General features: G+C 47.6%; 1 protein-coding gene across 2 annotated transcripts in view; it reads right to left on the bottom strand.

Moving 5' to 3' along the window:
- GRIK3 (glutamate ionotropic receptor kainate type subunit 3) overlaps positions 1–24384 on the bottom strand; it is a 228881-nt gene that overhangs the window by 45950 nt on the left and 158547 nt on the right. For both annotated transcript variants that reach the window (XM_007060684.4, XM_027823121.3), the window contains exons 9-10: positions 18685–18798; positions 9091–9294 (exon numbers count right to left, since the gene is read on the bottom strand). In XM_007060684.4, the coding sequence (XP_007060746.2) occupies positions 9091–9294; positions 18685–18798 (318 nt within the window). The remainder of the gene's footprint in view (positions 1–9090; positions 9295–18684; positions 18799–24384) is intronic.

Genomic DNA, 24384 nt, shown 5'->3' with positions numbered 1-24384 from the left:
GCTGTTCCTTCTGTGCATGATTTGCGGCTGCTTCTCTGCTGAAGACAGGCCCCATCTGGTTGCACTCAAAGAGTTTCCCTGTTTAATGTTTTACATAAACAGTTCTATAAAGCGTAATGACCCATGGATAAAATAAATAATGGCTTTAGAAGGGGCTCGGGTATTACTGATAAATCACTCTAAGACAAGTACCCGCCAATCCACGCCTGCTAGAAAGGAGGATTCAAAGAACTAGTGGTGCTGAAGCTAAAACATCCCAGAGACCAGCAGCTTTACTTTGCTTCGCTTCCATTCTATAAGTCTTCCAAAGGCCTCTGCCTTTGGGCCCAAGTCTTAATCTAAGGCCTGTCAGGCCATGGGACTACTCAGTAGGAAGAGTGTTGCTCAATGAATCTTATGCAACAGATCTGAGATTTCAAAATGATTCAATGGGATATTTTCCCTTCATTGTGGGGCCATCTCCATCAATCATGCCTTGTGGCAGCCTGTATGGCGCCGAAACCCAGAGCGTCTGTGTGCCAGGAGGGGGGGCTGCGGCTGGTCGTCCATTAGAAGGGTGCCTGCAGCATCAGTATCACACAGACACAAACTGGGCCAGTGCAGCCACACAGACTTTGTGTCTCTTGCTCCTGCAGAGGGAATTATGGGAGCCAGCGTGAGGCAGCATGACATGTTCACACCCTAGACAGCAAAACTCAGATCTCACCAGGAGAATTAATGCTGTGAATTCAGCCAAGAGCAGGTGCTCTCCAAGTAGTGCCAGACTTGCTCCGTTCTTTATTCAGCCTAGAGGGTCAAGTCTACATCATTAGGGGAGAGTGGCCGCTTATCTTCGTGTTTCCTGCCTCTTACCCAGCTCCAGCACTCTCCCATCGCCACTCTAATGGGATTATGCCATTAATGATTGTAGAGTTCTGTTTTACGGGGTCTGTTCCAGGAGGTCCCTGAAGTGAAATCAGCATGAAAGACACTTCAGTGAGCTGGCAAATTAGCATGTCAGATTATTGCATTTTATTTTATTTTTTTGGTGGGGGTAACAAAGGCACCAAGTTGCAATATTCCAAAGCATTGCACTACTTTCTGCACATTGTGGAGCAGGTTAATGAGCTGATGGCTGAAATAATTTATGAATGATTACAATCCTATTAATAAACGCATTGTACCAGGTTTAACTGACCCTATCTGTATTAGTTAATCAAGGTTAACAAGGTCTCCCATTTCATCTTCTATTATTATTATTTATTTGTATTACCGTAGGGCCTCAGCGCCTTGGTCAAGCAGTGCGCTCTTGCCTTGAGACTATCATACTTTCCAAGATAATGATAAAGTCAGTGGTGGAAAAAAGAAATTAGCATTGCCTAATATGAACTGAGAGGAAATTGTGACTAGTGCAGAGTAAGAGATTGGGAGTCAGGATTCCTGTGTCCGTTTCTTGGCTCTGCCACACACCTGCTGTGTAACTTTGGGCAAGTCATTTAATGTTTCCATTAAAAAGTACCCTGCAGGGATGCTAATTAATGTTTGCATATTTATATACCCCCTTTATCTGAAACTTCCACAGCACTTTAAAAATTACTATTTTCACTTGCCAGCAGTGTGTCTAAAAAGTCCAATCAGATTTTAGTCACACTTCAAAACCATATTGTATAAAGTGAAATGTAATACTTTACCCATTACTCTTGTAAAAGAAGTGCAGAGTAGGAGCACGTAGGTTGAGGTCCTAATGCTCCAGGAATACTGGAAGATTCTATAAGAGTTAACAAAGCAGGTTTCTCTCAAACCTGGGTAACAGGATCATGTTTAGGGTGCATGTAAGTCTCAGTGGCTCTTGGTTTTTCCCTGTACTCCACAGTCTGGCTGTGCTCCAGTGAATTCCCCTTTCCTGCACTAGAGCACAGCAAAGTTTCCTTTAGCTTGTAGGGATTTGCTAATGCAGGGTCCCAGACACAGAGAGGGAAAACACAGGGAAATGTGAGGCATAGGGGAAAATCTGGGATGGCTAGGACTCCTCCCACATTCCCGTAGATAGAAATGTAGCTTTGGGCAGTCTATTCCATATTCATAGTTTCTAAAGCCAGAAGGGACCATTGTGATCATCTAGTCCAGAGGTTCTCAAACTGGGGGTCAGGATCCCTCAAGGGGTCATGAGGTTATTACATTGGGGGTCGTGAGCTGTCAGCCTCCACCGCAAATCCCACTTTGCCTCCAGCATATATAATGGTGTTAGATATATTAAAAAGTGTTTTCTAATTTATAAGGGGGGGGTCACAGTCAGAGGCTTGCTATGTGAAAAGAGTCACCAGTACAAAAGTTTGAGAACCACCGATCTAGTCTGACCTCCTGCATAGCCCTGGGGAGACTGTCCCTGAATTAGAGCAGATCTTTTAGAAAAACATCCAATCTTGATTTTAAAACATCCAGTGATGGCGAATCTACCATAACCCTTGGTAAGTTGTTCCAGTGGTTAATTACCCATCCTGTGAAAAACTTCTGCCACGTTTCCAGTCTGAATTTGCCTATCTTCAGCTTCAGCCCTTGCACCTTGTTATGCCTTGGTGGGATTTCTCAGAATGACTCCTCACCCGGACTGACGGCATCAAGGAATTCCAGGCCATAATTACTTCACCCCCACCCATTGTGCACAGAGCTCTCGTTAACACTGATAGCCAGGAGCACGGGGTACGCAGGAGCAGAAATAAGGCTCTTTGCATTGTCAGGAATGTCTTTCTCTGAGGATTGAAAATTAGAGGTGACTAGTTGCTGCTCAGTGACTTCCATTTTTTCTGGGAAAGGCTGAAGGCAATTAGTCAAAGTATTTTTTAGTTATGGGTATTTTGAAGTGACACTTAACTCTGTATCTAAATATGCTACATATTCAAATTACGTTTCATTATCCAGCCTCCGCTATCTCCTGCCCCACGGCCTGACCTTCTCCAGCAGTGTATGTAACATAAAAAAACCCCTCAGAACACCTGCTCAGTCGTGTGTGTTGCATTTCAAAGGCTGAGGTACCAGACAGTTAAATTAGGGTATCACACAGGACATGCAACGAGGAGAAGGCTACGGAGCTAGACGTCTTGCGCTAGGAAGCACAGACGAAAATAATTGCATAAAAGCACGAGGAGCTGGGCACAGTTAGAAAGCCAAGACATTGTCATTTCTTTTCTCAATTTTTTGTATTTAAGACGTTAACTCATCTTGCCAGCTGAAATGAAACAGGATTTTAGTTTCTCTAGCAAAATGAGGCTCTGTAATGTCGACCACCCAGCATATGGAGGCTACTGTCACCTCCCAAAGCACTAGCCACCTAGGAAACCATCATAACCAACACGGTTCATATTTTGTCCTCTGTGGACTTCACGGGGAGCACAACTATGAAGGGCAGATTTGAATCCACGCGTTAGCTTCTTTCCTGGTTAGCAGTGAGGACACATTCCCTACTGCAGCTACCTTGACATGCCCCTGCTCTACTTTTCACCTCTCCAGTGCCTTCCAGCTGAGGCACTTGAAACCCTTGACAAACGTTAAGCCTCGTAGCACCTGTGTGCAGCAGGTAATTGTTACCATCTCCATTTTACAGATGGGGGGAACTGAAGCACAAACAATGTGAACAATGTCACCCAGGGAGTCTGAGGCAGATCCAGGAACAGAACCCAGGTCTCTTGACTCCCAATCCTGTGATTAACAACACGGCAAGAGCCCATTAGCTATTCACAGAGAAGCTAATTTACCGACGTGAGTCACCCAGCAACTACATTCCCCTCACATACGCTACAAGAGGATTGCAGCCACTATACAAGTTATTTTGCTTAGGCAATGATTTCATATTGGTGCCAGGAACTTCAGAGGCAGCCTAGGAGGCTGAATCGCTTGAAATGGATGCAAAATAGCTGTGAGGCCAAAACACCAGGGCTGCTTGTCTCGCTATCCGCACTGCGAGAAGCTAGACCCCTTTGCCAACACCGCTTCTCCCGGAGACCCGATTCTGGGAATAAGAGCTTCACAAAAACGCAAGATTTCCTCCCCTCTCCAAGCTGGCTGTAGGCATGGCAGCATGCCCTGGAAGCAACGCGTCTAATTAGGAAGTTGAGTGACCTCTGGCCATGAGCTGAGGTCTCAGACAATTTGCCTTTCTGGCTGCTTTGGGACTCAGTAACACTGCCACTGGAAATGCACTAGTGTTTAATGGACTCTTTTAAATGGCAGTGGAAGCAAGAACGCAGCTGCTCTGGTTGGTGACGTGGGTTGTTGTTTTTTCCCCCCTTTCTGCGAGTCAGATGATTTAAGAAAATAAACTGAATTTATAAATAAATTAAATTGTCCCCTGCACGCCTGCTCTTGCCCTCTGTTCCACAGAAGGGTCACTCCATAAAGCATGAAAGCAGATCATTAGAAGCAGGTAATGCCTCTGGGATTCAAGGCTAGAGAAGAGCCTAATTATTCACAACTGCCTGTTGGTTACACATGCTAGACAGAGCTGGGATACTGTACACGATTCAGCTGTAGCAGACATTTGGCAGCTCTTACTCGGAGTAGCATCTTATTCACGCCAATGAAATCACTAAGCATTACTCAGAGGAGTAAAGCTTGCAGGATTCTGGACCCTTTGCTTTCCTTCCTATGTATATCCAAGGGCAGCAAAACCATAATGACATTCTCTATTACAAAGCATCTTTCGCTTCAATGTATCCCAGATGGCTGTGTTCCTTGGGGGACACCGGGCACACAAAGCTCTCTACAAATGTTTTAGGCTCTGCATGCAAATGGAAGCGAATGCTTTACGTGGAGTCTGCTGGGAATGCTCATGGTGGGGTGGAGGATTAGCTAGAAGAAGAGAGGAAAGTCCTACCTAGCACAATATATACCCCTCTAGCGATCATCATGTCTATACAAATATATACCCCTCTAGCTACCTATCACATATTTATCCCAATGTTATTTGTATTACCATAGTGCCTAGGAACTCCAGCCAGGGACCCCATTGTGCTAGGCCCTGTGAGAACTCAGAACGTACCCATTGGTCTGCCTGTCTATCAAGGGCACACACAGATTCTCAACCAGAAAATGTAACTGGTTTCAGGGGTGCATGATCACCCTCCTTTTTGGGGGAGGGAGAATCCAACAGTTTCTCTCTCCTGGGGGTGGGGGGAGGCGGAGACCCTTTGCCGTGGTGCATCTCAAGTGCCAACCAACATTGCATCCAGACACTAATTCCTAAACAAGGGGTCTCAGCTAAGCATGGGACTTAGACCAAATGCCCCCAGCACACATCTGCCCTGAGCCCTGCTCCATTTACAGACCGCAGTCCAAACCCAATCCTTACTTCAGGTATTGAGTGGCTTTTATTCTTTCCTTCATCATCATCTGCTCTCCTGGGCTGTGGCTGAAGCACTCCCTGGAAAAAGCTGCTTGCAGGGAACTCCCAGTCCGGAGTCCCTGGGATCTCACAAGAAAGCCTGCTCCCGTGAGAATGCAGCTCCACAAGGTCTGGAGATGCAGCAGGGCTGGCCCCAAACAGCGGGTACCGGGCTGACTCGACTTGCCTGGATGTTGAGGAGCTGCACTGATTTGGCTTATCTGCTCCTCTCAGTTGAGTCACAGGAAGAACTCCCTCCTCCCCGTGAAACAGGAACTCCTGCCTCGGTGAGCCTGGATACTCGCAGAGAGCTGAAGTGCGTGCCATCCAGCTAGTACAGACCCTGGCACGGTGCATCGCAAGCAATTATGAAGAAAATTCCTCCCGCCAACCAGGTGTGCCTCAGAAAGGGAAGGAGATGTCCTGACTGTGTGGCAGCATGCTCTAGTGGATGGGGCATTGGACTGGGTTCTGATTCTGCCACTGATGTACAGTGTGTCCATCAGCCAAGTCTTCGTGCCTCAATTTCCCTGTCTGTAAACTACGGACAGTAGCTGTTGGGGTGATTTGCAGAAGTGTTGTCATGAATTCTCGTAAAGCAGTTTGAGACCCTGGGATTAAGTTGCTAGAGAAGTGCTAGATATTATCGTTATATGTTGCAGTAGGGATCATCTGTTCACCTAGGAGCCAGGAAAAACACAAGATAGTACTGCCAATAAATAAGCATGCCACTAAGCCGGAGAAGTAGGAGATGTCATACTTCTGTGCTCACCAGCAATGAAGGAAACAGCCAGTGAAATAATAAAAATAAATCATGCTGATGATGTCCTATGGCTTTGGGTCACACATTTAGCTGCATTGAGCTTTCGTGTGAGGTTCACCTGAGTCAAGCCAGATAAGGTGATCTGTTTCTGTAGTTCCCCACAGGGGTTTATTTACAGCATCAGTTTTCTGAATGTACTGCTGAGGAGTGCGAGGGGAAACGGGTGATGGGTTTTTCCAGAGGGCGCTAGCTGCTCTCTTTTAATGGGAGTTGGAAACGTAACTCCTTGCTGTGTCTTTGCAAATCCCAGACAGTGCCTGGACAGTTCCCTGGAGCCTTTCCCGCGGAAGGCTGTGAAGGGTGTAAGAGTGCAGGGTAACCGCACACAGGAGTTTAGGATGGGAAGTGAGGCAGAATAGTTTCTAAAATGCCTCTGTGAAGTTAAATACCAGAACTGAAATCAGGTCAGGACACTGAGGTTAATGCCTCCCCAGTCTTGCAAAAAAAGTGCGGTGGGATTTATTTCATGTCTACAAATGGGCCTATAATTAAGTCTCCTCTGGAAGATAAGATTTATGAGGAATTTGATTGTTTTCCCTCTTCTGCACTGCTGGGCGGCCTGGCAAACAGTTGTGAGAGACATGCCTTGTATCTAGCAATTTCCCACCCTATTACCGTGCCTACACGCACACACACAATTATTAATCACCCTGTGGCAGAGCCTCCTTCTGAAATGCTCCCCCATCACCCTGACCACAGGGGCGGAAGAGGCCTCTTCGCATGACGACCGATGACTACAGCATCACAGTTGTTAACGTGCGTTGCAGGGTTTTCTCCAGGAGCCGTGATCAACTCAGACTTTCAAATTACTGGCAGCAGCACAAGGACATCTGCCGCCGATTCTGAGTGACAGGAATGCTGGGTGGAAAAAAACATCCAGGCAAGTTTAGGAGGTATAATCCAAGATTAAAGCAGGCTGAATGGACTCCCTTCTGCTTAACAGCTGGTGGCATGGTCAGCGCAGCCAGGAGCGTGTAGTGCTTTAGCGAAGGGCAAATCGTTCTCTTGGGATCTTTCCGCCAGGGCCCAGGGCTGGACAAGGGATCAGAGCCTAGTCGCATTGTTTGTTTCTCAGCGAGGCTCTGATGCAGCAAAGCACTTCAGGGGGTGTTAACTTTAGGCGCACGCCTGAGTCCCATTGAAGTCTGTGGGACGGACGCATATGCTCACAGATGAACATGTGCTCTGTGGAATAGGAGTCCTTGCTCGGTCAGGCCAGTGATCCCACAGCTGTAGGGCACGCACAGGGGACGATGGTGGGAGTGTTGCACACCACCAGCCTGGGGCATTCTATGGCACATAGCGAAGCAGGTCTCTGCGTAAGGGCATCAGCCTTTGGGGCCGTGCTCTTTGCACCCTTTCAGACTCAGCCTGGTTAAATGATGGAGCCAAGCGTGCAGCAGGCTTGTTCGCGCTATCCCAGGCTGGCGAAACACTGTCCCTGCACTAGGGACCATCTGCCCAGTTGGTTGATTGCTGTACATTTGTTATCCCAGAGGACAGGCACACGGGAAGGGAATAGCTCCATGTCATCCTGTCAGCAGTAGGTGATATTTCAGAACTGAAGACACCAGGAGCTGTGGACTACTCCCCACCACATCTTTGAGAACCCTCGGCACCTGGGCTCGAGGGCAGGTGTCACTGGGGTCTTGGCCAAGTAACATTAAGAAGAGGGATGGAAAAGGGATGCAGCCAAGTATGTCAGACACTGAGTGTGCAGAGAGAAACCCAGCAAATGAACTCCTCTCAGGATACAGGCTCCACTCAGCTGTGACGAAATACCAGGAGATGCTGCATGACCGCTCGCTGAGGCAGGTATAATTAATCCTGCCTTAGCACTGGTGGGGGTTGGAGCAGAGGACCTCGTAATGTTCCTTCCAGTCCTATGACTCCCTCCTCTGGGTAAGCACATTATCTGGGACACACATTTAAATACGCTTGGCCAGAATTCACCTCCCATTCGAACACAACTTTACACTAGACACTGAGGACGAAATGTACATGAATGTAAGGCTGAGGTTCCGATTTTCATCACCCAGAAGTAACGGTATCTCCTGGGAACCCTACTGCCCATATATGGGGCTTACCACTCCTCCCATTGACGTTGGTGGCAAAGCTCCCCTTTCGTTCAATGGGAGAAGAACAGGACCCTGTTCTGTTGTTCCACACCTCCACAGAGCTCTCCTTGACGCCAGCTGGGGTTGCTGTACATACCCGAGGGAGGGACTTGGATTGCCATGTATAATGATTATATTTAACAGCATGACGTGTATCCAAAATACTTAATAGCCATGATCCTCAAGTCTGCTCAGACTGTGCTTTGTGCAAGACTGGGGGCACAGAGTCTAAGGCAGCTGGTTGTCTCCCCATCCACCCCCCCATCCCAAGAGCTGCTGAGCGATGCTTCCACCCCAGGTGTGACTTGACAGCCACCAGGAGTTTCAGCAGCACTGAGGCAAGTAACAGCCCCATGGGTGATTACATTGGTCAGAGACGTCCAGAGCATTGCTACGCTCTGGCAAGCCCTCGGCAATGGGAATGCCCACAACATGCCCCCTGTGCCAGCAGCTGGAATTAGAAGGGGTGGCTTAGAGCCAGGATGTTACCCGGCTGGGGCAGTGGTGCCCCTGGTCCTACACTGACGCAAAGGAAGACATCTGTTGGTGGGGCTAATTTATTTCTTCACTCAATGACCGTGGAAAAGCTGGAAGAGACCCCTAGCAATGATCAAGAATATTTGTATTATAGAGTATGTTCAGTATACATCGAGGAAGATACAGAGCTCAGATGGGCTGGGATGCCAGAGCAGGGGGGATGTTAACCCACTCCAGGTGTCCTGACCCACAGTTCAGGCTGCAGCATGGTTTATCCCCTAGTTACTGGGAGCTTTACACACACGGGTCTTACTCACATGGTCGATGAGTTCCTTCATCATGCCGTTCCACTGCCCCTTCTCATCCTGTGCTCCATACTTCCCATCCTCCACCAGCCGGATATCGTAGGTAAAGCCCAGGATGTGGGACAGCTCCTTCAGAAGGTCAATGCAGTAACCTTCGAAGCGGTCGTTCCCGAAGAGGGCTGTGTCTGACTTCCGAAACATGACGAAGGGCTCTTCCTGCGCAGATGGGCGAGAGCACAGCAAAGAGCCACGGTTAAGGGCAGGCTGCCAGGCCCATTTCCAGCAGAAAAGCGATGAAAGCAGGTGGCTGTTCCTCCAGGTAACCCTGCGCAATGTGACACTCATTATGCAGGCAAGGTTGGCATCACAACATGTTTGGAATAAATTAACTTTGCATGGTGCATCAGCTAATTAGCAACCTTGTTTACCCCACTAAATTTAATTTCGTCTCTTCTGAGCAGCCAACTGGTTTCCATCCTGCGGGATTTCAGAGAGAGAGAGAGAGAGAAAATAACCATTTCATGCTCTGCAAATGAAAACAAGGGCATTGAAAAATAAAAATACATAGGGGAAAAGAATTCAGCCACAAATCCCAGACGCTAGAAACACAAATGAATCGATCCCTGGGGACTGTTGTGGACTCACCACCATCAGGGTTCTTAAGAGCATCTGAGCTGGGTGTCTTGCCAGGACACCATGCGTGGCTGGTGGCTGGTATAAGGTTGGCTTTATTTCTTTATCCCCCCAGGATAGGTGAACAAGACAAAGCAAAGACTGGGGCAGGGATTCTACTGCTGGCCAGAGGTAGGTCAAAAGGAGACCAGCGCGTGTCTTAGACCTTTTCCTTTGTAACACACCAGCACCCGCTTCCATAGCAGGTGCACCTGAGAGCACAGGTCTGTACTTAGAGGAGGAGGTGCTAAAAGTAGATGGTTCCCAAGCAGGTTTCCTGCTAGCTGTTCCAAAGGACAGGTTTTCCACATACACCTGGATTTGATCATGTCCTATAGTATCCCAGGAACATCCCCTCCAGTTCTGACCCACAGCTTGATTCTGACCATATGGCAGCCGAACTGTCCGTCAGAGGACTGTGCAATGTGCCCCACCCCCACTTTGGCTGTCGGTGCAGAGGACATGCCCAAGAGTTATGAGGTGCTCTGCCACTGGGGTCAGAGGCAGCAGGCATAATTTACAGCAGCTCCAGCGTGGCTCTAAATTATGCTAGTCAGCAGTGGTACTGGTGGCTTTTGGCATCTTTTTCCACACCCATGTTGCACTGAGATCAACTCAGATGCAGCCCAGGATCAGGACCCAGGACTTTTCAATAACCAGGTATCACCCTGGCCTCTCAAGCAACAAACCCGTGGTTACAGCCCTGGGCACTTGTAGTTAGTGTGGGGTATATGCCCATGCACGGTGGGCATATTGCATGGAGCTGATGGTTTCTAACAAGCTATGGCACATTACTTCAGGAAGGGCACAGCAAGGTGGGGTAAGTACCCCCGCCTTGCTATCTTGAGGCCTTTTCTCCCCCTCCTGAGCTGTTCTCATTACTTTTGTATTCAGAAAAGCCTCTGAAAATTTAACAAGCTGCAGCAAAGTGCCGCCTTATTAGCTAGCAGACTGCAGGCAGCGCCAGGAAGCATTGTAAGTTATAACACATCTAAAAGGAATGTTCCATGGTGAACTTTCTGAAACACTCAGAGGGCTGCTCTCCTCCAAGTCCAAATGATTGCACTTCCGCTAATGCTCAAAAATAGCCATTCTTTTTAGTTTAAAGATGTCCAGCTTGGATGCCTTGAAAGGTTCAGAGATGTCAGGTGGATAACCCAGCTCCTGTCGGAATCCAGAACAGGCCATTACTTTTCTGAGAAAATCATGTCCAGATGCAGAAAGCAAACTATGTATTTTTAATAAATTATTATTATTCCATCCCACACTGAAGCACTGATTAATGCCCACGATATATGGCACACCAGGAGATCCCAGGTTGCCTGTCAAATACAGAACCACTGTTTATTACGATAATCAAATTGTCTCATTGTTACCTTGTTCTCCCTTTCTTTCTTCCAACTAGTGTCTCTCATCCTACTCCTAGATGGTCAGTTTTTGGGCCAGGACCCTCTTTTCATTATATGTGGGTACAATGCCCAGAAAAATGGGGCCTTGAGCCGTGATGGGGGCCACCAGGTACTGCCACGATCCAAATAATAATGTACTAATATTAGCAGCCCTATAACAGGCTTCTACACAGGAAGGTTCCATCTTTCTTCTCATCTCCTGTGATGAATGAGGCCATCATATGCAAGTGAAGGCAATAAAGTATGCAATAAAAATCATAGCCTTTCACAAAGCAAGACATTAGGGCTGTCAGTCATGGCAACAGAAAGGGACAGGAAGATGTGGGAATGGCCGGAGAGAGAAGATACATAAGGGAAGTGCTGAGATGCTCAAAGTACGCTATCCAGCAGATAGCGCTAGGAGACAAGGGCAGGACAGAGATCGAGCTGAGGAAAAGACTATTTATTAGACTGAACCATTGGATAACATTACACACAATGCTACAGTCCTAGCTTGGAGGTGGCCCAGACCTTGCCCTAGTGCATGGAGGCTTTGCTGGAATTCCAGCAACATCCCTACCTGTGCCTCCTGCCTGGAGGGATCCACACTCATCCAGCACTCACAGTGGACAAACCAGGCCATTCACGTACGGCTGTGCAGAAGGCAGTTTGTCTTGCTCTGGGTGTTGGTGGGGAGCGGATGAGAGAGAGCGTCTGGGTCTGGGTCTGGGTCTGCTGGCTGAGAAAGCAAGGCTGACAACGTCATGCCTATGGAGTTAGCGTGGTGCATGCAAGCCCGTTAAACTCCCTCTCTCTCCAGTCTCCTCTGCAGCCCTCTCCCCTGGAATTAGTGCTTTGTTTGTGAACCAGCTGAGTCTACGGGCCTTGGTATAAATACACCAGCTCCAAATCAGCCATAGAACACTATTAATTTTGGGAAGCATTATAGGGATAACATACATATTTAACAGCCAAAGCACTGAACATTAGGATGCCACTTGCTCCGTAATGTATCTCTGGGTCTCAAACGTTTCCTGGGGGTAATTCTGATCTCTACGAACCACTTATTCACAGACTATTTCACAATTTATTACTGAAAATGGCCAGACATCCAATTCACAAGCTCCCTTGGCTTGCTAATCGATTTCTCAGTGAAGGTGCCCTCAATTTCATAACTTCACAGTTCTTGTATTGCTCAGGGAGAGTGGTGCTGGCTGCTGGAGTAATATTTCTCTTCCAACAAGCCACTGCAATATGAGCAAAAGGCAGCGGGGAGATGTGGGGAGGAGGGGGGTGAACAACCTTTCCTGCTTTTCCTTTTAAAGATCCCTCCTCTGGCTTTTCTACTGTCATTTACACCTACGGATGAGGCAGAAAGGGCAGCAGCAGATGTCGATAAAGTTTAGGGTTGTATTTTACTTCTTAGGAGCCAATGTATGGAAATGCATTTATTGCACAACTCAGCGCGCCAATCCCATCATGCTCCTCACTCGGTGGGTCATAAGGCTGCAGGTGACTTTGCGTTAGGCGTGCACGCGCCCATTCCAGCACACACTGCTGAGCAATTAGAGGGTGGTGATTTGCTCTGTTGATGCTTTAGAACTGAAATGTGAGCACAAAGCTTAGGGACCTTCGTGGCCGTAGAATTGCTAGAGCGGAGAGACTAAAGTGCTAGCTAGAGACAGGCAGGGGCTCCCTTCAGCTCCCTAGCTCTGCTGATGCACCTCACTCCTGACTTGCGCCACTCCCACTACAGAGCTATTCCAGACCCAGACCCCGTCTCAGCTCTACCAATATGTCTCGCTTCTGAGCTGAAGTATTCCCTCTTCCAGCATTTCTCAGTCCTGGCCCTGCAGCTCTCACTGCTGTTCCAGCCCTCGGCCCCACACACCTGGGCTGGTGCATCTCAACCCTTCGTTTCAGTATTACCAGCACCCCCAGCCAATTATTCCCCTTGTGGCACCACGCTACGTTATAATTTGATACAGATGAAGATGGACAAAGGCAGGGGGAAATGAGTCTCTGCTCAATCTCTTGAGAGTTGAAATAACCTTGGGTAATTCCCCCACCGCTGACCCTGGACTCCACCTAGGGTTCATATCACTGTGCATGGCATTTATTTTGTATTATTCATGCAGCTCTATCTCCCACTTACAGGGACTGGCTCCAGCTTGCAGTCTTTCTGCTGGGCCCATTAGAAGTAACCTGCTTCAGATTCCTCCGACCCAAACTTTCAGAACAAGCCAAAAAAAAAAAAAAAAGTAAATTCAAAAGAATAAAAAGAAAACAAAACAAATGCCCCCCCCCCCCCACCTATGGCCAGAGGTAGCCCTGCAGCACCCTGCCGCTACCTTCCCCCTCTTCAGGGCCCCTGAAGAGCTACCCAGTTCACAGCATTTCAGACATACCCCTTCTAGGGTCCAATTTATTCAGGCCTGAGGTCAACACACCAGTTTAGTGTCTCCCTCCCCTAAGTAGGGCATCCCCCTTTCTTCTTCCCTGAGCTGGGTCCAGGTCAAGTCACTCTCAGGCTTGCCCGGGCTGGAGTTCAGCCTCCTGGCTCTGACTTCTCCATTCCCCTGGTGTCAGATTCTTCCCTGCAGGAGCTTTTTTCACTCACTGCAGTTTCCTGAATTTCCCTCCTCCCTACAGTTTCCTGCTGCCCTTTATAGGGGAATGAGCTGTGCTCCATCAGGCCCCGTCAGGTCTCGTGGCACGGGTGGGCTGGAGCCATTCCGTCAGTAATGGGGCTTTTCTGCCTGAGGCCTCCAGCCCATAAGGCCAAAGCCACCCTGTTACACTGTGCAAAAACTGACCCTGTTCCAGGAGCCGGAGCAGAGATGTCCAAAATCTGAGTGAGCGGGAACTGCCAAAGTGCCTTTTGTTCCAGCATTTCCCCTAAGGTAGTGGTGGGCAACCTGCGGGCCGTCAGGGTAATCTGCTGGCGGGCCGCCAGACGGTGTTCGCATTGGCATGGCCACCTGCAGCTCCCAGTGGCCATGGTTCGCCGTTCCCGGCCAATGGGAGCTGCGGGCAGCCATGCCTGTGGACGGTCAATGTAAACACTGTCTCGCGGCCCACCAGCGGATTACCTTGACGGGCCGCAGGTTGCCCACTGCTGGTCTAAGGACTTTTGAATTTACTTTTTTTTTTTTTTTTCCGGCTTGTTCTGAAAGTTTGGGTCCGAGGAATTTGAAGCAAGGCATGAAAGCAGCATGTTATGGGCTAAACTAAGACAACCAGAGGCTCCTGCCGCACAGTCACACCCAGGCGTTTGAGCAGAGCGGCTCAGCTGGGAAAAACGTTTTATGACAATGAACACAGAGAAGACGGAGCAGCTGTGTGCCAGGTCTGGGTTATTTTTAGGCTGGGTGGTAGTTTCATTTTAGGAAGTCAGGCCTCGTTACCCAAGTGGTCCATCTAATTCCATTATCCAACCTCTCAACATGCCAGACCAGATCGTTGCTCTGTCAAGTCCAGTATCTCCCATCCTTTCTGCTGCACTGGATCAGGTTACACAGCTGCCTTGTCCAGCCTCTGATGGGAGATGTGATTACACGGGGCTGTTATTGGATAGCAGTGTCACAGCACGAGCGCATCGTTTGTAAGATAACGATGGAACAAACATTTTTTAATCATTACCTTCCTTAGTTTTTATCACCCTTGGAAGGAGAGGGCTATCACCCTGCTGGAGAGCCCAAGCAGAGTAAAAGTCAAACATGAAGCACCCCACTGGAATAGCAGGAGCTGCAGGCTGGCAGTGCGGTGCATTGGCAAAGCTATGTGCGAGCTCCAGAACTGGAACGGAAAGGGGTTCTTTAGGTGAGACTCGAGGTGCATGAACAAAGAGATGGGCAGAGGATACATTTCACAGTGCTTGTAACATTGCACTGAGCCAAACACTTGTCCTTCTCGTTTATGAATACCCAATTCACATGCACACATCCTTTTAGGAACCCTAGACAATATATCATAAAAGACGATACTCTCTAAACCCTTCATGACCTAGCCATTCTTTCCCACCTCTAACATCCACGATTCTTTGACAGAAGAGGCTCCTTGAAGGCACTGCATGGAAATTGGCCAGAAAAATTATTGGCATAAACAGAATTTCAAACCAGATCTACACAACCTGCCCAGGTTTCCTTAATCGTTTATTTGTTCTAGGCACAGCATTATTTGCTGTTGCTGCCGATTGGCAGACCCAGCATTGTGTAACACAGCCAAATACAAACCAATGCTACTAGTCATAATTCATTAGATGTTAAATAAAAATTCATTCTGATCTGATGCCTGCTATCAAATCCAATAGTGAAGGCAAGAACTAAATACAGCGTGACAGTTGGAGACAGAGGAGATTGGTTAAGTATCCATGGTTTGCTGGATAACTCAATTACTTTTGGCTAGGTTGTCACCTACGTAGCTATGAGGGGAAAGAAACACAACCGCTGCAGTTCTAACCCGTGTGTATAAATGAATTCTGGGATAGTGAGAAGTGACAGATTGGCAGCGCTGGAGCATGAAGTACCCGCAGAGCAGATACAATGCTGGCAATGGCAGGACAAGCACCCCGGGGGTACCCACCCCACCTCCTGACACGGAGCTTCCCCTCTGACCTTGAAGGGCCTCATCTAGAAGCAAGAGGAGGAGTCAGTCTCTAAGGCCCATGAAGCCACTGGTTTCTCTGCTAAGATTGCCAGCAGGGCGGCTAATTTGGGGCTTTTGTGGCCTTGGAGTTATGGGGGCAACTGTCCAACAGAAAATCTGCGGAGACTGACAAGCTACTTCATAGAGGGCTGCTGAGCAGCCACCTGATGTTGATGACTATGTGTGAGAGAATGTGCCCCTCCTTCGATCAGTGAGAGAGAGGAAGAGACCCTCTAGCCCCTTCTTAATCCCCTGAGCCACCAAGGCCCCAGAAGGGAGGATACTGAGGCATGGATTTGCTCTTATTTTTTGCTGTGATGGGAATAGTTACACCTGAAGCAGACACCCACCCCTCTCCTGCTGGTTAGTCGGGCACTTGTACAACCTGTGTGGAATGCTAGTTAAGAGCTTTTCTTGTGCCCAGTGCATGCAGCCCCGCGCTGGGCCTTCAGCACGCACCGGGACCGAGAACATGCCTGAGATTCAGCACAAGAGTTGACGTGGATGTTTTCAAAAGTGCAGCGGGAACAAGGAGCAGCCTCATGGCTACTGGAAGTGTGGTGGCTTCTAGCCAGCGACACAGAGAATCACTGAATTGGCCGGCACGTGTCGACAAGGAGCAGCCGTTTCTCTGGAGTGTGGGAACAGCAGGAGATGCTGCAGCTTAGCACCATACATGTGGGAGTCTGTGCAGCACCTGCTTGCGCCCTGTCGGAGGCCAGCCAGCACCCTCACGCTCTCTCTGGGCACCAGATTCCCTCTCCTTCTCGTGTTTCTTCTCCTTTAAGTTCCACTGCTTAGATACACAGGTATTGAAATGCCTCTGGGTGCAGACAGACTAGCCATTCACGCAGCACAGTGTACATCATTTCTAGAAAGGACCAGCTAGCTCCCAGAAGCGCTCTGTTCAGTCACGACAGCAAGGACGTGCCGAAGTTCTGGAGTGACAATGTGCCATAAACCCAGCCCTGCCTACCAGGCAACGAAAGCAGGTATCTCCACCGGGTCTTCGGTGTACCTGATCGTCTGGGTAAGTATTCAGTGGGTCAGATTTTCTCTTGGTCTAAATCAATGCTCCCGCATTGATGTCAATGGTGCCATTTTATACCAAACAGATTGACTCAATATCTTTTATTGATAACCACTAATGCAAAAAAGGATACCCCCTCCGCAGCCCACAAACTGTGAATTCTAAGACCAATGACAATATTGCAGGATATTCACCCTTTATAGTGGGCTCTCATGCCTCAGAGTCATTGCTCAGCATATCAACTAGCTTTGGCTTCTCTTCAGGTGGCTAAAGTGCCCAGAGCAGCACTCCCAGCTTGCAGGGAGGAATACATCTGTTACCAGATGCACTAAATGATCTCCCCAGCCCGTTCCTGGGAAGGGCCAGGGCTTCTGGGAATGCACGCACCATCTGAGTCCTCACGCCAGCTGCCGTGGTGCAGAGTGGGATTGTGGAACGTTTGAGACGCTGCCTGAGGGAAAGATCTCCCCAAAGAGTGAAATGGGACAGCAAAGCCATTCAGTTCTCTCTTCGGGAGTCTGGGGCAGAGAGGAGATGGTTCCCTCTGTGCCCCCTTAGGCACCAATCGCACCTTTCTCCAACTCCTTCTCAAACGTGGCCTTCAGCTCACCACCTCTCTCCCCAGCCTCTTTCCTCCAGTGGCCCTCTACTGTCAGGATAAAGGGGAAGGGTGGTAGGTGGCCTCTCCAGTTCCTCATCCCCTTGTCCCCAACCGGTGGTCAGAGGAGCAAGGAGACCCCCAAAGCCAAGTCCTTTGTGCACATTGTTCTTCTGTCTCCTTAAGATGAGACACTGCAGCACTCCCACCCCATCTCCTCACCCAGCCCCGTGGTTAGCGTGGAAATAGAGGGACGGGAGGGAGCCAGTTTGGCGTGGCACCTGGGGCTCAGGAATGCAAGTTGGGTCAGGTGGCGACCAGACCAGCACAGGCCTCTTGGGCAGTAGCACCCGTCTCTACACACGCTCAGTACAGATCTGCTCCCTCAGACTCTGTCCACCTTCCGCGTCAATTACTGCTAATGAAACATTTGGAACTGTCCTACAGACCAACTGTGGGATTCAGGGCTGCTAACACCTGCCCTGCCCAGCTGATAAACCAGGAGGCAATGTCAGCATGTGGGTATGAGAGTGTGCAGCAGAGAGTCATATGGTTGCAGGTCTCCCCCTCTCTCTAGTCCAACCTCACTTCTACGCAGGGAAGGGCCTGTAAGCCACTGTGCAGACAGACTCACCAGCTACCGGTCATTTCACATCCTTTCCTCAAGGCTTGATTTCCAAAATCACAAACTCAAACCCCAGACAAACCAACTCAAACTACTGGCTAAAAAGCACCCACGGACTATCCAGCTCCAGCCAGGTAGGAGGAGAGAGAACACACCTTTTCTCCACGGTCGCCTCCTCTGCACTAGCTTCCCTTCCCCTTTATAACCCCACCCAGATCAGCCATGTGCTAGCAGGTGCCTGGGGGCCATCACACCTTCGCATGGGGCAGCCATGGGAGGTAAAATGTTGCTAATTAGTGGAGGTTAATTGGTCACCATGAATGAGCCAATATTTGCCAACAGTGTGCACATGACAGTCCCAAGGACACTGAAATCTCAGTCTCTCTTATCTCTTGTTATCTTAAGTAAAGCGAAGAGCTGTGGTGTCTCAGGCACTCAGCTGTGTGGCAACTGTTGGTGTCTTACTGGTGACCAGCGCAGGTTTCTGACCTTGCCAATAGCATGGGGAGCTAGGAGAGAGCTCCTAAACATAAGGCCAAAAGCAAAGGGACTGGCAAATCTACTGCAGCATTGTAAAGCACCAGAGAAGTCACATATTTCCAGCCATTTATATATGGATGAGAAATACAAGCCTGCAGCCTCCTACCAGTACAGTGGTGACAATAAGAGATCTGTTGGTTAGTGAGTCTGTGACGTTGGGCCCTCGCCCCTTGGAAATTTCCGTGATGTTCAAACCATCAGAAGGGTTCCACACTCCAACCTGAAATGAAGCAAAGAAACAAATTACTAGACACTTGACATGTGTTGTTCAGTCTCTTCCAGAATCCCACAGCCCTGGCTGAATGGTAGCTATTTCTGTCTTCTGCTGCACATGCAAGCAAAGCTGAATACACCGTGTTGGCTGAGCTAAACAGAAGAGAAAGTTACACTAATCCTGCAGTTGCAGAGCAGACATTACAAATACCGAATGCCTTTCCATTTTGCTGCCCTCTAAATGGGGGCACTGATACTTGTGGACAAATATGGAGGCCCATGATATCTAGAGTTCAGGAATTCATTCAACAATGGACAATAGCGCCATGCAGTTCAGGAGCTCAGAATACACTGAAGAGTGAACTTTGGCCAAGCCTCACAGTGATTAGAGATATTCCTGAATCAAAAATTCCCCAATGCAAATATGTCCCAAGCTTTGGTGAATGGCAGGGTTGGCACCAGAAACCCCAGATTCTAACACTTCCAAACTTGTGAAGGGTTAAAAATTTAGATGATGATAATTTTCCAGCTTGGGCCCATCTCCTACAGTAACCAAAAAGAGGTCATGGGATGTATTCAGACAAAAGATAGGCTTTGGCTGCACTCAGGGGATGTGTTCAGACAGTATTTAGAGTCATTTGTGTTGGAAGGAGTCTTGTGGGTCATACAGACCAGAGGACAGGGGCTGTGGTCTCGATCACTCCACACTTCCCATATTGTTAAACGGGAGGGCAGTGCAGTGAGGTGGGAGGAGAATTCTGGTATGGAAAAGGCTGAGAACACAGCTGGTTGGAAAATGGTATTTCTGATGAAAATTTTAAAAATAAGAAAACATTCTGAGGGTGGCTGCTGGAATTTGGGGGGTTTTAACAAAAAACAGAGAAACATAAAAATGCTGGGGGTTTGGTTGGTTTCCGTTTTCAAAAGTCTGAAAGTGTTTTCATTGAAAAACCAGCACGTTTCAAAAGAAATAAAGGATTCCCATGAAAACGTGTGTTTCTTAAAAAAATAAAAAACGCAGCCAAATGGGATCCAAGCTTGCAGTGCCACTGCCCTGTTTTGTGGGCAGCATTCTCCTAAGCTTTCAATCTGGCACCTTCTCTGCAGCACTAGACTCATCGGAGCACTAAATAGGGGTTCTGGGGGTGCGGTAGCACCCCCTGGCTTGAAATGGTTTCCATCATATATGGGATTTACAGTTTGGTTCAACGGCTCTCAGCACCCCCACTGTACAAATTGTTCCAGCCCCCCAACTAGGCTTAGACTTAATTGGAATATATGTGACTTGCATCACAATTCATAGTGACAGGTTTCAGAGTAGCAGCTGTGTTAGTCTGTATTCGCAAAAAGAAAAGGAGGACTTGTGGCACCTTAGAGATTAACAAATTTATTTGAGCATAAGCTTTCGTGAGCTACAGCTCACTGCATCGGATGCATTCACGAAAGCTTATGCTCAAATAAATTTGTTAGTCTCTAAGGTGCCACAAGTACTCCTTTTCTTTTTACAATTCATAGTGTATCCAATGTAGTTCCTATCTGTTATCGTGTGAAAAATGTGTCTGGTGAAGTCAAGCTATACCATCCACATTAATAGAGGAACTATAAACTTATGAACTCTCCTGTCTGGTTTGCATTGCAGGATTGCTACTGTTAGTCAATCCCGTCTGCCATTTCCCCACGGATGGAGCACTCATTTATGCCAGTGGAGAGAATAACGTCCCTGGATCTAGCACTCAACCTGCAATGCAGAGCCACACCATGAATGTGAGAGGAGGAATTTACTCAAGACATTAATTAAGACTTCTCCATTCAAATAATTTTGTCCTGGGGAGAGTGTTTGATTTCAGCAGGTGATCACAGTGTCCTTGCAGAGAAAAGTGCCGAGAGGCCCTGGTATTAGAGAGAGAGTTCAGAAATATGAACTCCTGTAATACCCTGTATGTGGGCAGATTCCACATGACACCAGTTCCACCCAGGGCAACTGCATCAAAGTCCCTGGAGGTACAGACAAAGAGCATAACATTAGTGTCATGGAGTGGAGATCAAGCCCATCTGCATTTCACTTAGCTCCATTTTGCACCAACTTGAAAACTAGTAACATTGGGAATGAATATGAACTGGACACAAAGCAACCGGCCAGGAACTCCCAGCTATCCACTTCTAATGGGGGAAGATTACCCTATACCTGCCCATCAGGGAGTTCTTGCGCCTTCCTCTGAAGCGGCTGGCACTGGTCACTGTCAGAGACAGGATCCTGGAGTACATGGACCATGTGTCCAATCCAATTGGGGAATTCCTATGTTCCTCTCTATAAATTTATTTGGCTCAGTTATAAAGTGTCACAAATAGGGGCCAAGTGTTAATTTTAATCAGTTCTTTTCTGCTGAGAGATAGAGGGCCAGATCGTTAGCTGAGGTAAAATGTCACAGTCTCTTTAAAACCAGGGGAGCTAGGATGATTTACACCAGCTATGGAACTGGTCCAGCATCATCACCGATATTTGATCCAATTCCCTTTTAAACAAATGCAAACACACACGGCCGGCCTGCCCTCCAGCTGCAGGAGCAGATGCTGCATGGGATGTTACCATTCAGCTCCCCTTTCTGTCCAGCCACTATCTATATTTTACAGTTGTTAAAAGGCCTTTTAACAGCATGACTGCAAACGCGAAAAAAGGAGGCGAAGAGACTAATTGGAAAGGAAACGATTGCAGTACAGCGCTATGTTTAACATCAGGACGCACTTTCCTCCTCCTTCATGTACATAGCTAAGTAACAACTTGTTTACTCTATTCTTATTTCTATGACAGTGGCGTGTAGCACCCCTGTTGCGCTAGGCACTCCGGAAACAAAGTGAGAGACAGCCCCTTCCCTGGGGAGCTCACAGTCCAAATAAACAAAACAGACCAAGGTGGGAGGGGAAGCCAAGGCCATGAATTACCCATCATCACAGAGGAGCTTAACAGCACAGCTGGGACTAGAATCCAAATCTCCTGGATCCCAGTCTAGTGCCCTATCCACTCTACCACACTGCCTCCCGATTTTAGAGCCGACTGATCTTTTGTAGAGTCTTTCCTACCGGGATCTCGCTCCACTTGACCAACGCTAACGATTGTCTGGTGACACAGCGTTTTACCACTGGGCAAGCTGAAGCTCTGGGAGGGGAAAGGCCTGGCGACAGCTATGCAGAGGGCCCGCAGAAGAGTTTGACTCCTGGGCCTAGCTGGCATAAAGGAGTACCGCTCCAGTGACGCCATTGTGCTAAGCACATTTACACCTAAAGAGGATCTGGCCCCTCGTCGTCCTGCTGCAACTGCTACTCCGCACTCTCTCCCAGACCTCGAGAATGAGGTTTAAAATCTCCTGTCATAGTCAAACCTTGTGGCTGGTTGTCTAAGGCTGCCCCTTTGAGGCTTGGTATGCCCCCAAATAGACAGAGACACAGCAAATAGGAACCGCAGAATATACAGGTCGCTCCATCTACGAGGCCACATGAGTGATGGAAACTTGAAAACGGAGAGTCCACAGGCCAATCCCATTGCGGGGCCAGGAGCTTTGGATTATTTATTTATCTATGTTTTTTGTTTCCTTGATTGTTTTTCTTTTCTTTTCTATTTTTTTTTTTAAATAATGCAATCTCCCCAGCAACCTCTGGTGAGAACCTGGTTTTATTGCATTCACAGAAAGGGTTTTTGAACAACGAATGCTGTTTGGCATGAACAGTATAAATTTTAAAAGAGTTTCCGTGAACTTTCTGAGAATCCCTAAATATTTTACAAAAGCCAGGCTTTCCTCCATCCCTCCTTCCAATCACGCAGCAGTTAAAATGTCAGAAGATTATTATTGTTATAGGAAAGAGAAGCAATAATATAAAGAGCCTTTGGCAGTGCTACCTACTCAGCGAAGAATCCCTTGCTAAATTTTCCTTAAGAAAAATGAAATGCATGGAACTCAAGTCTGCATTAATTAATTTACAAATTAAAATAAAGAAAAAATGCAAATATTCCATTAAGAGAACTGTGCAAGTCAGATAGTCAGACTACATGTAATTATGTTTGGGTAATACTGCTTTAATCCTCAGAACATCCAGGAGGTAGCAGGATCAGAAGCACAATCCTAAAGCTCAACAAATATAAGCTATTATACATAATGCAAAGTACATATTGGGATTCACTCCATTTGGCATTTCATTATTTCAGATTAGCTATTAACAGAATCTTAGTGTCCACAGAGATTTAACATCTATACTTTAAAACCTTTCTAGGGTTGACAAAAAGCTTTTTTTTAAAAAAAAAAAAAAAGCAGAGAGCTACAAAATCTCTTGACTCAATGGAGATTAAACATAAAAACTGAGCATCCTTGAGGAATATGCTTCAGGGTTTGGCAATTTCCAGTGAGCATCATGTGACACACGGTAGTAATAAATACCACTAGGGTCAGCAATTCTATCATACAGCTGAGGAGAACTACGTTGACTGATAGATATTTTGGCAGTACTTTAAGGTTCAGATTCACGAGATATCCAAAATGTCTGCCATTTTTGCCTATTACTCTACCGGGATCATTAGTGGTAAGCTGTCCACTGGCACAGGGAGCAGGGTGGACGGATGTTACCCAGTGGCACCAATCCTAGCAACCCACTTTGCAAGGTGTCAGCAACCACCTAAGAGGTAAAGCCGTGAAGAATCAGTCCCCAAGGTAAATTCAAAGGCTCTCTAACCGTGGATAGCTAGCTCACAGAGACTGTAATGACACTATATGCAACCTGCTTCGAGCACAGCACATGTGAATAGATAACTATTGGTATGAATTGTCCACGGTGCAGATCTTTGTTCTATTCAGGCAACTTGCTGCTCTGTTTTGTCCACTGACTGAACTGCTCTCCCCTTGAAAATGATGTTTTAGAAGTTTTAATGCTTTGAGTATTCTTTGTTTTTTAAAGTGGTCCATGAAACAGAAATGAAATCCCCATGAGCACCTGAGATTCAGGCCTGCACTTCAGTGGCATGATATCCCTGTATCCAGCAGGGATCTGTGCTAATTAGGAGGATTCTACAGGGTACTAAGAAGAAAAGGAGGACTTGTGGCACCTTAGAGACTAGCAAATTTATTTGAGCCTAAGCTTTCCTGAGCTACAGCTCACTTCATCAGATGCATGCTGTGGAAAATACACTGGGGAGATTTTATATACACAGAGAACATGAAACAATGGGTGTTACCATACACAGGGTAACGAGAGTGATCAGATAAGGTGAGCTATTACCAGCAGGAGAGAAAAAAACCCTTTTGCAGTGATAATCAAGGTGGGCCATTTCCAGCAGTTGACAAGAACGTGTGAGGAACAGTAGCCGGGGCGGGGGGAGGGGGAATAAACATGGGGAAATAGTTTTACTTTGTGTAATGACACATCCACTCCCAGTCTTTATTCAAGCCTAATGTAATGGTGTCCAGTTTGCAAATTAATTCCAATTCAGCAGTCTCTCGTTGGAGCAGCGTTTGGGCTGCTACCTTGCGTCCCCAGCAGCAGGATTGCTGCTGCAGACACTCCACATCCAAATAGGAAAATTTCCAATCAGGCCAGGAAACTAACTTGC

The sequence above is a fragment of the Chelonia mydas genome, chromosome 19, assembly GCF_015237465.2.
Source record: "Chelonia mydas isolate rCheMyd1 chromosome 19, rCheMyd1.pri.v2, whole genome shotgun sequence".
NCBI lineage: Eukaryota > Metazoa > Chordata > Testudines > Cheloniidae > Chelonia > Chelonia mydas.
Note: the sequence above shows the minus strand (reverse complement) of the source record. Positions and strands in the feature narration are given on the sequence as shown.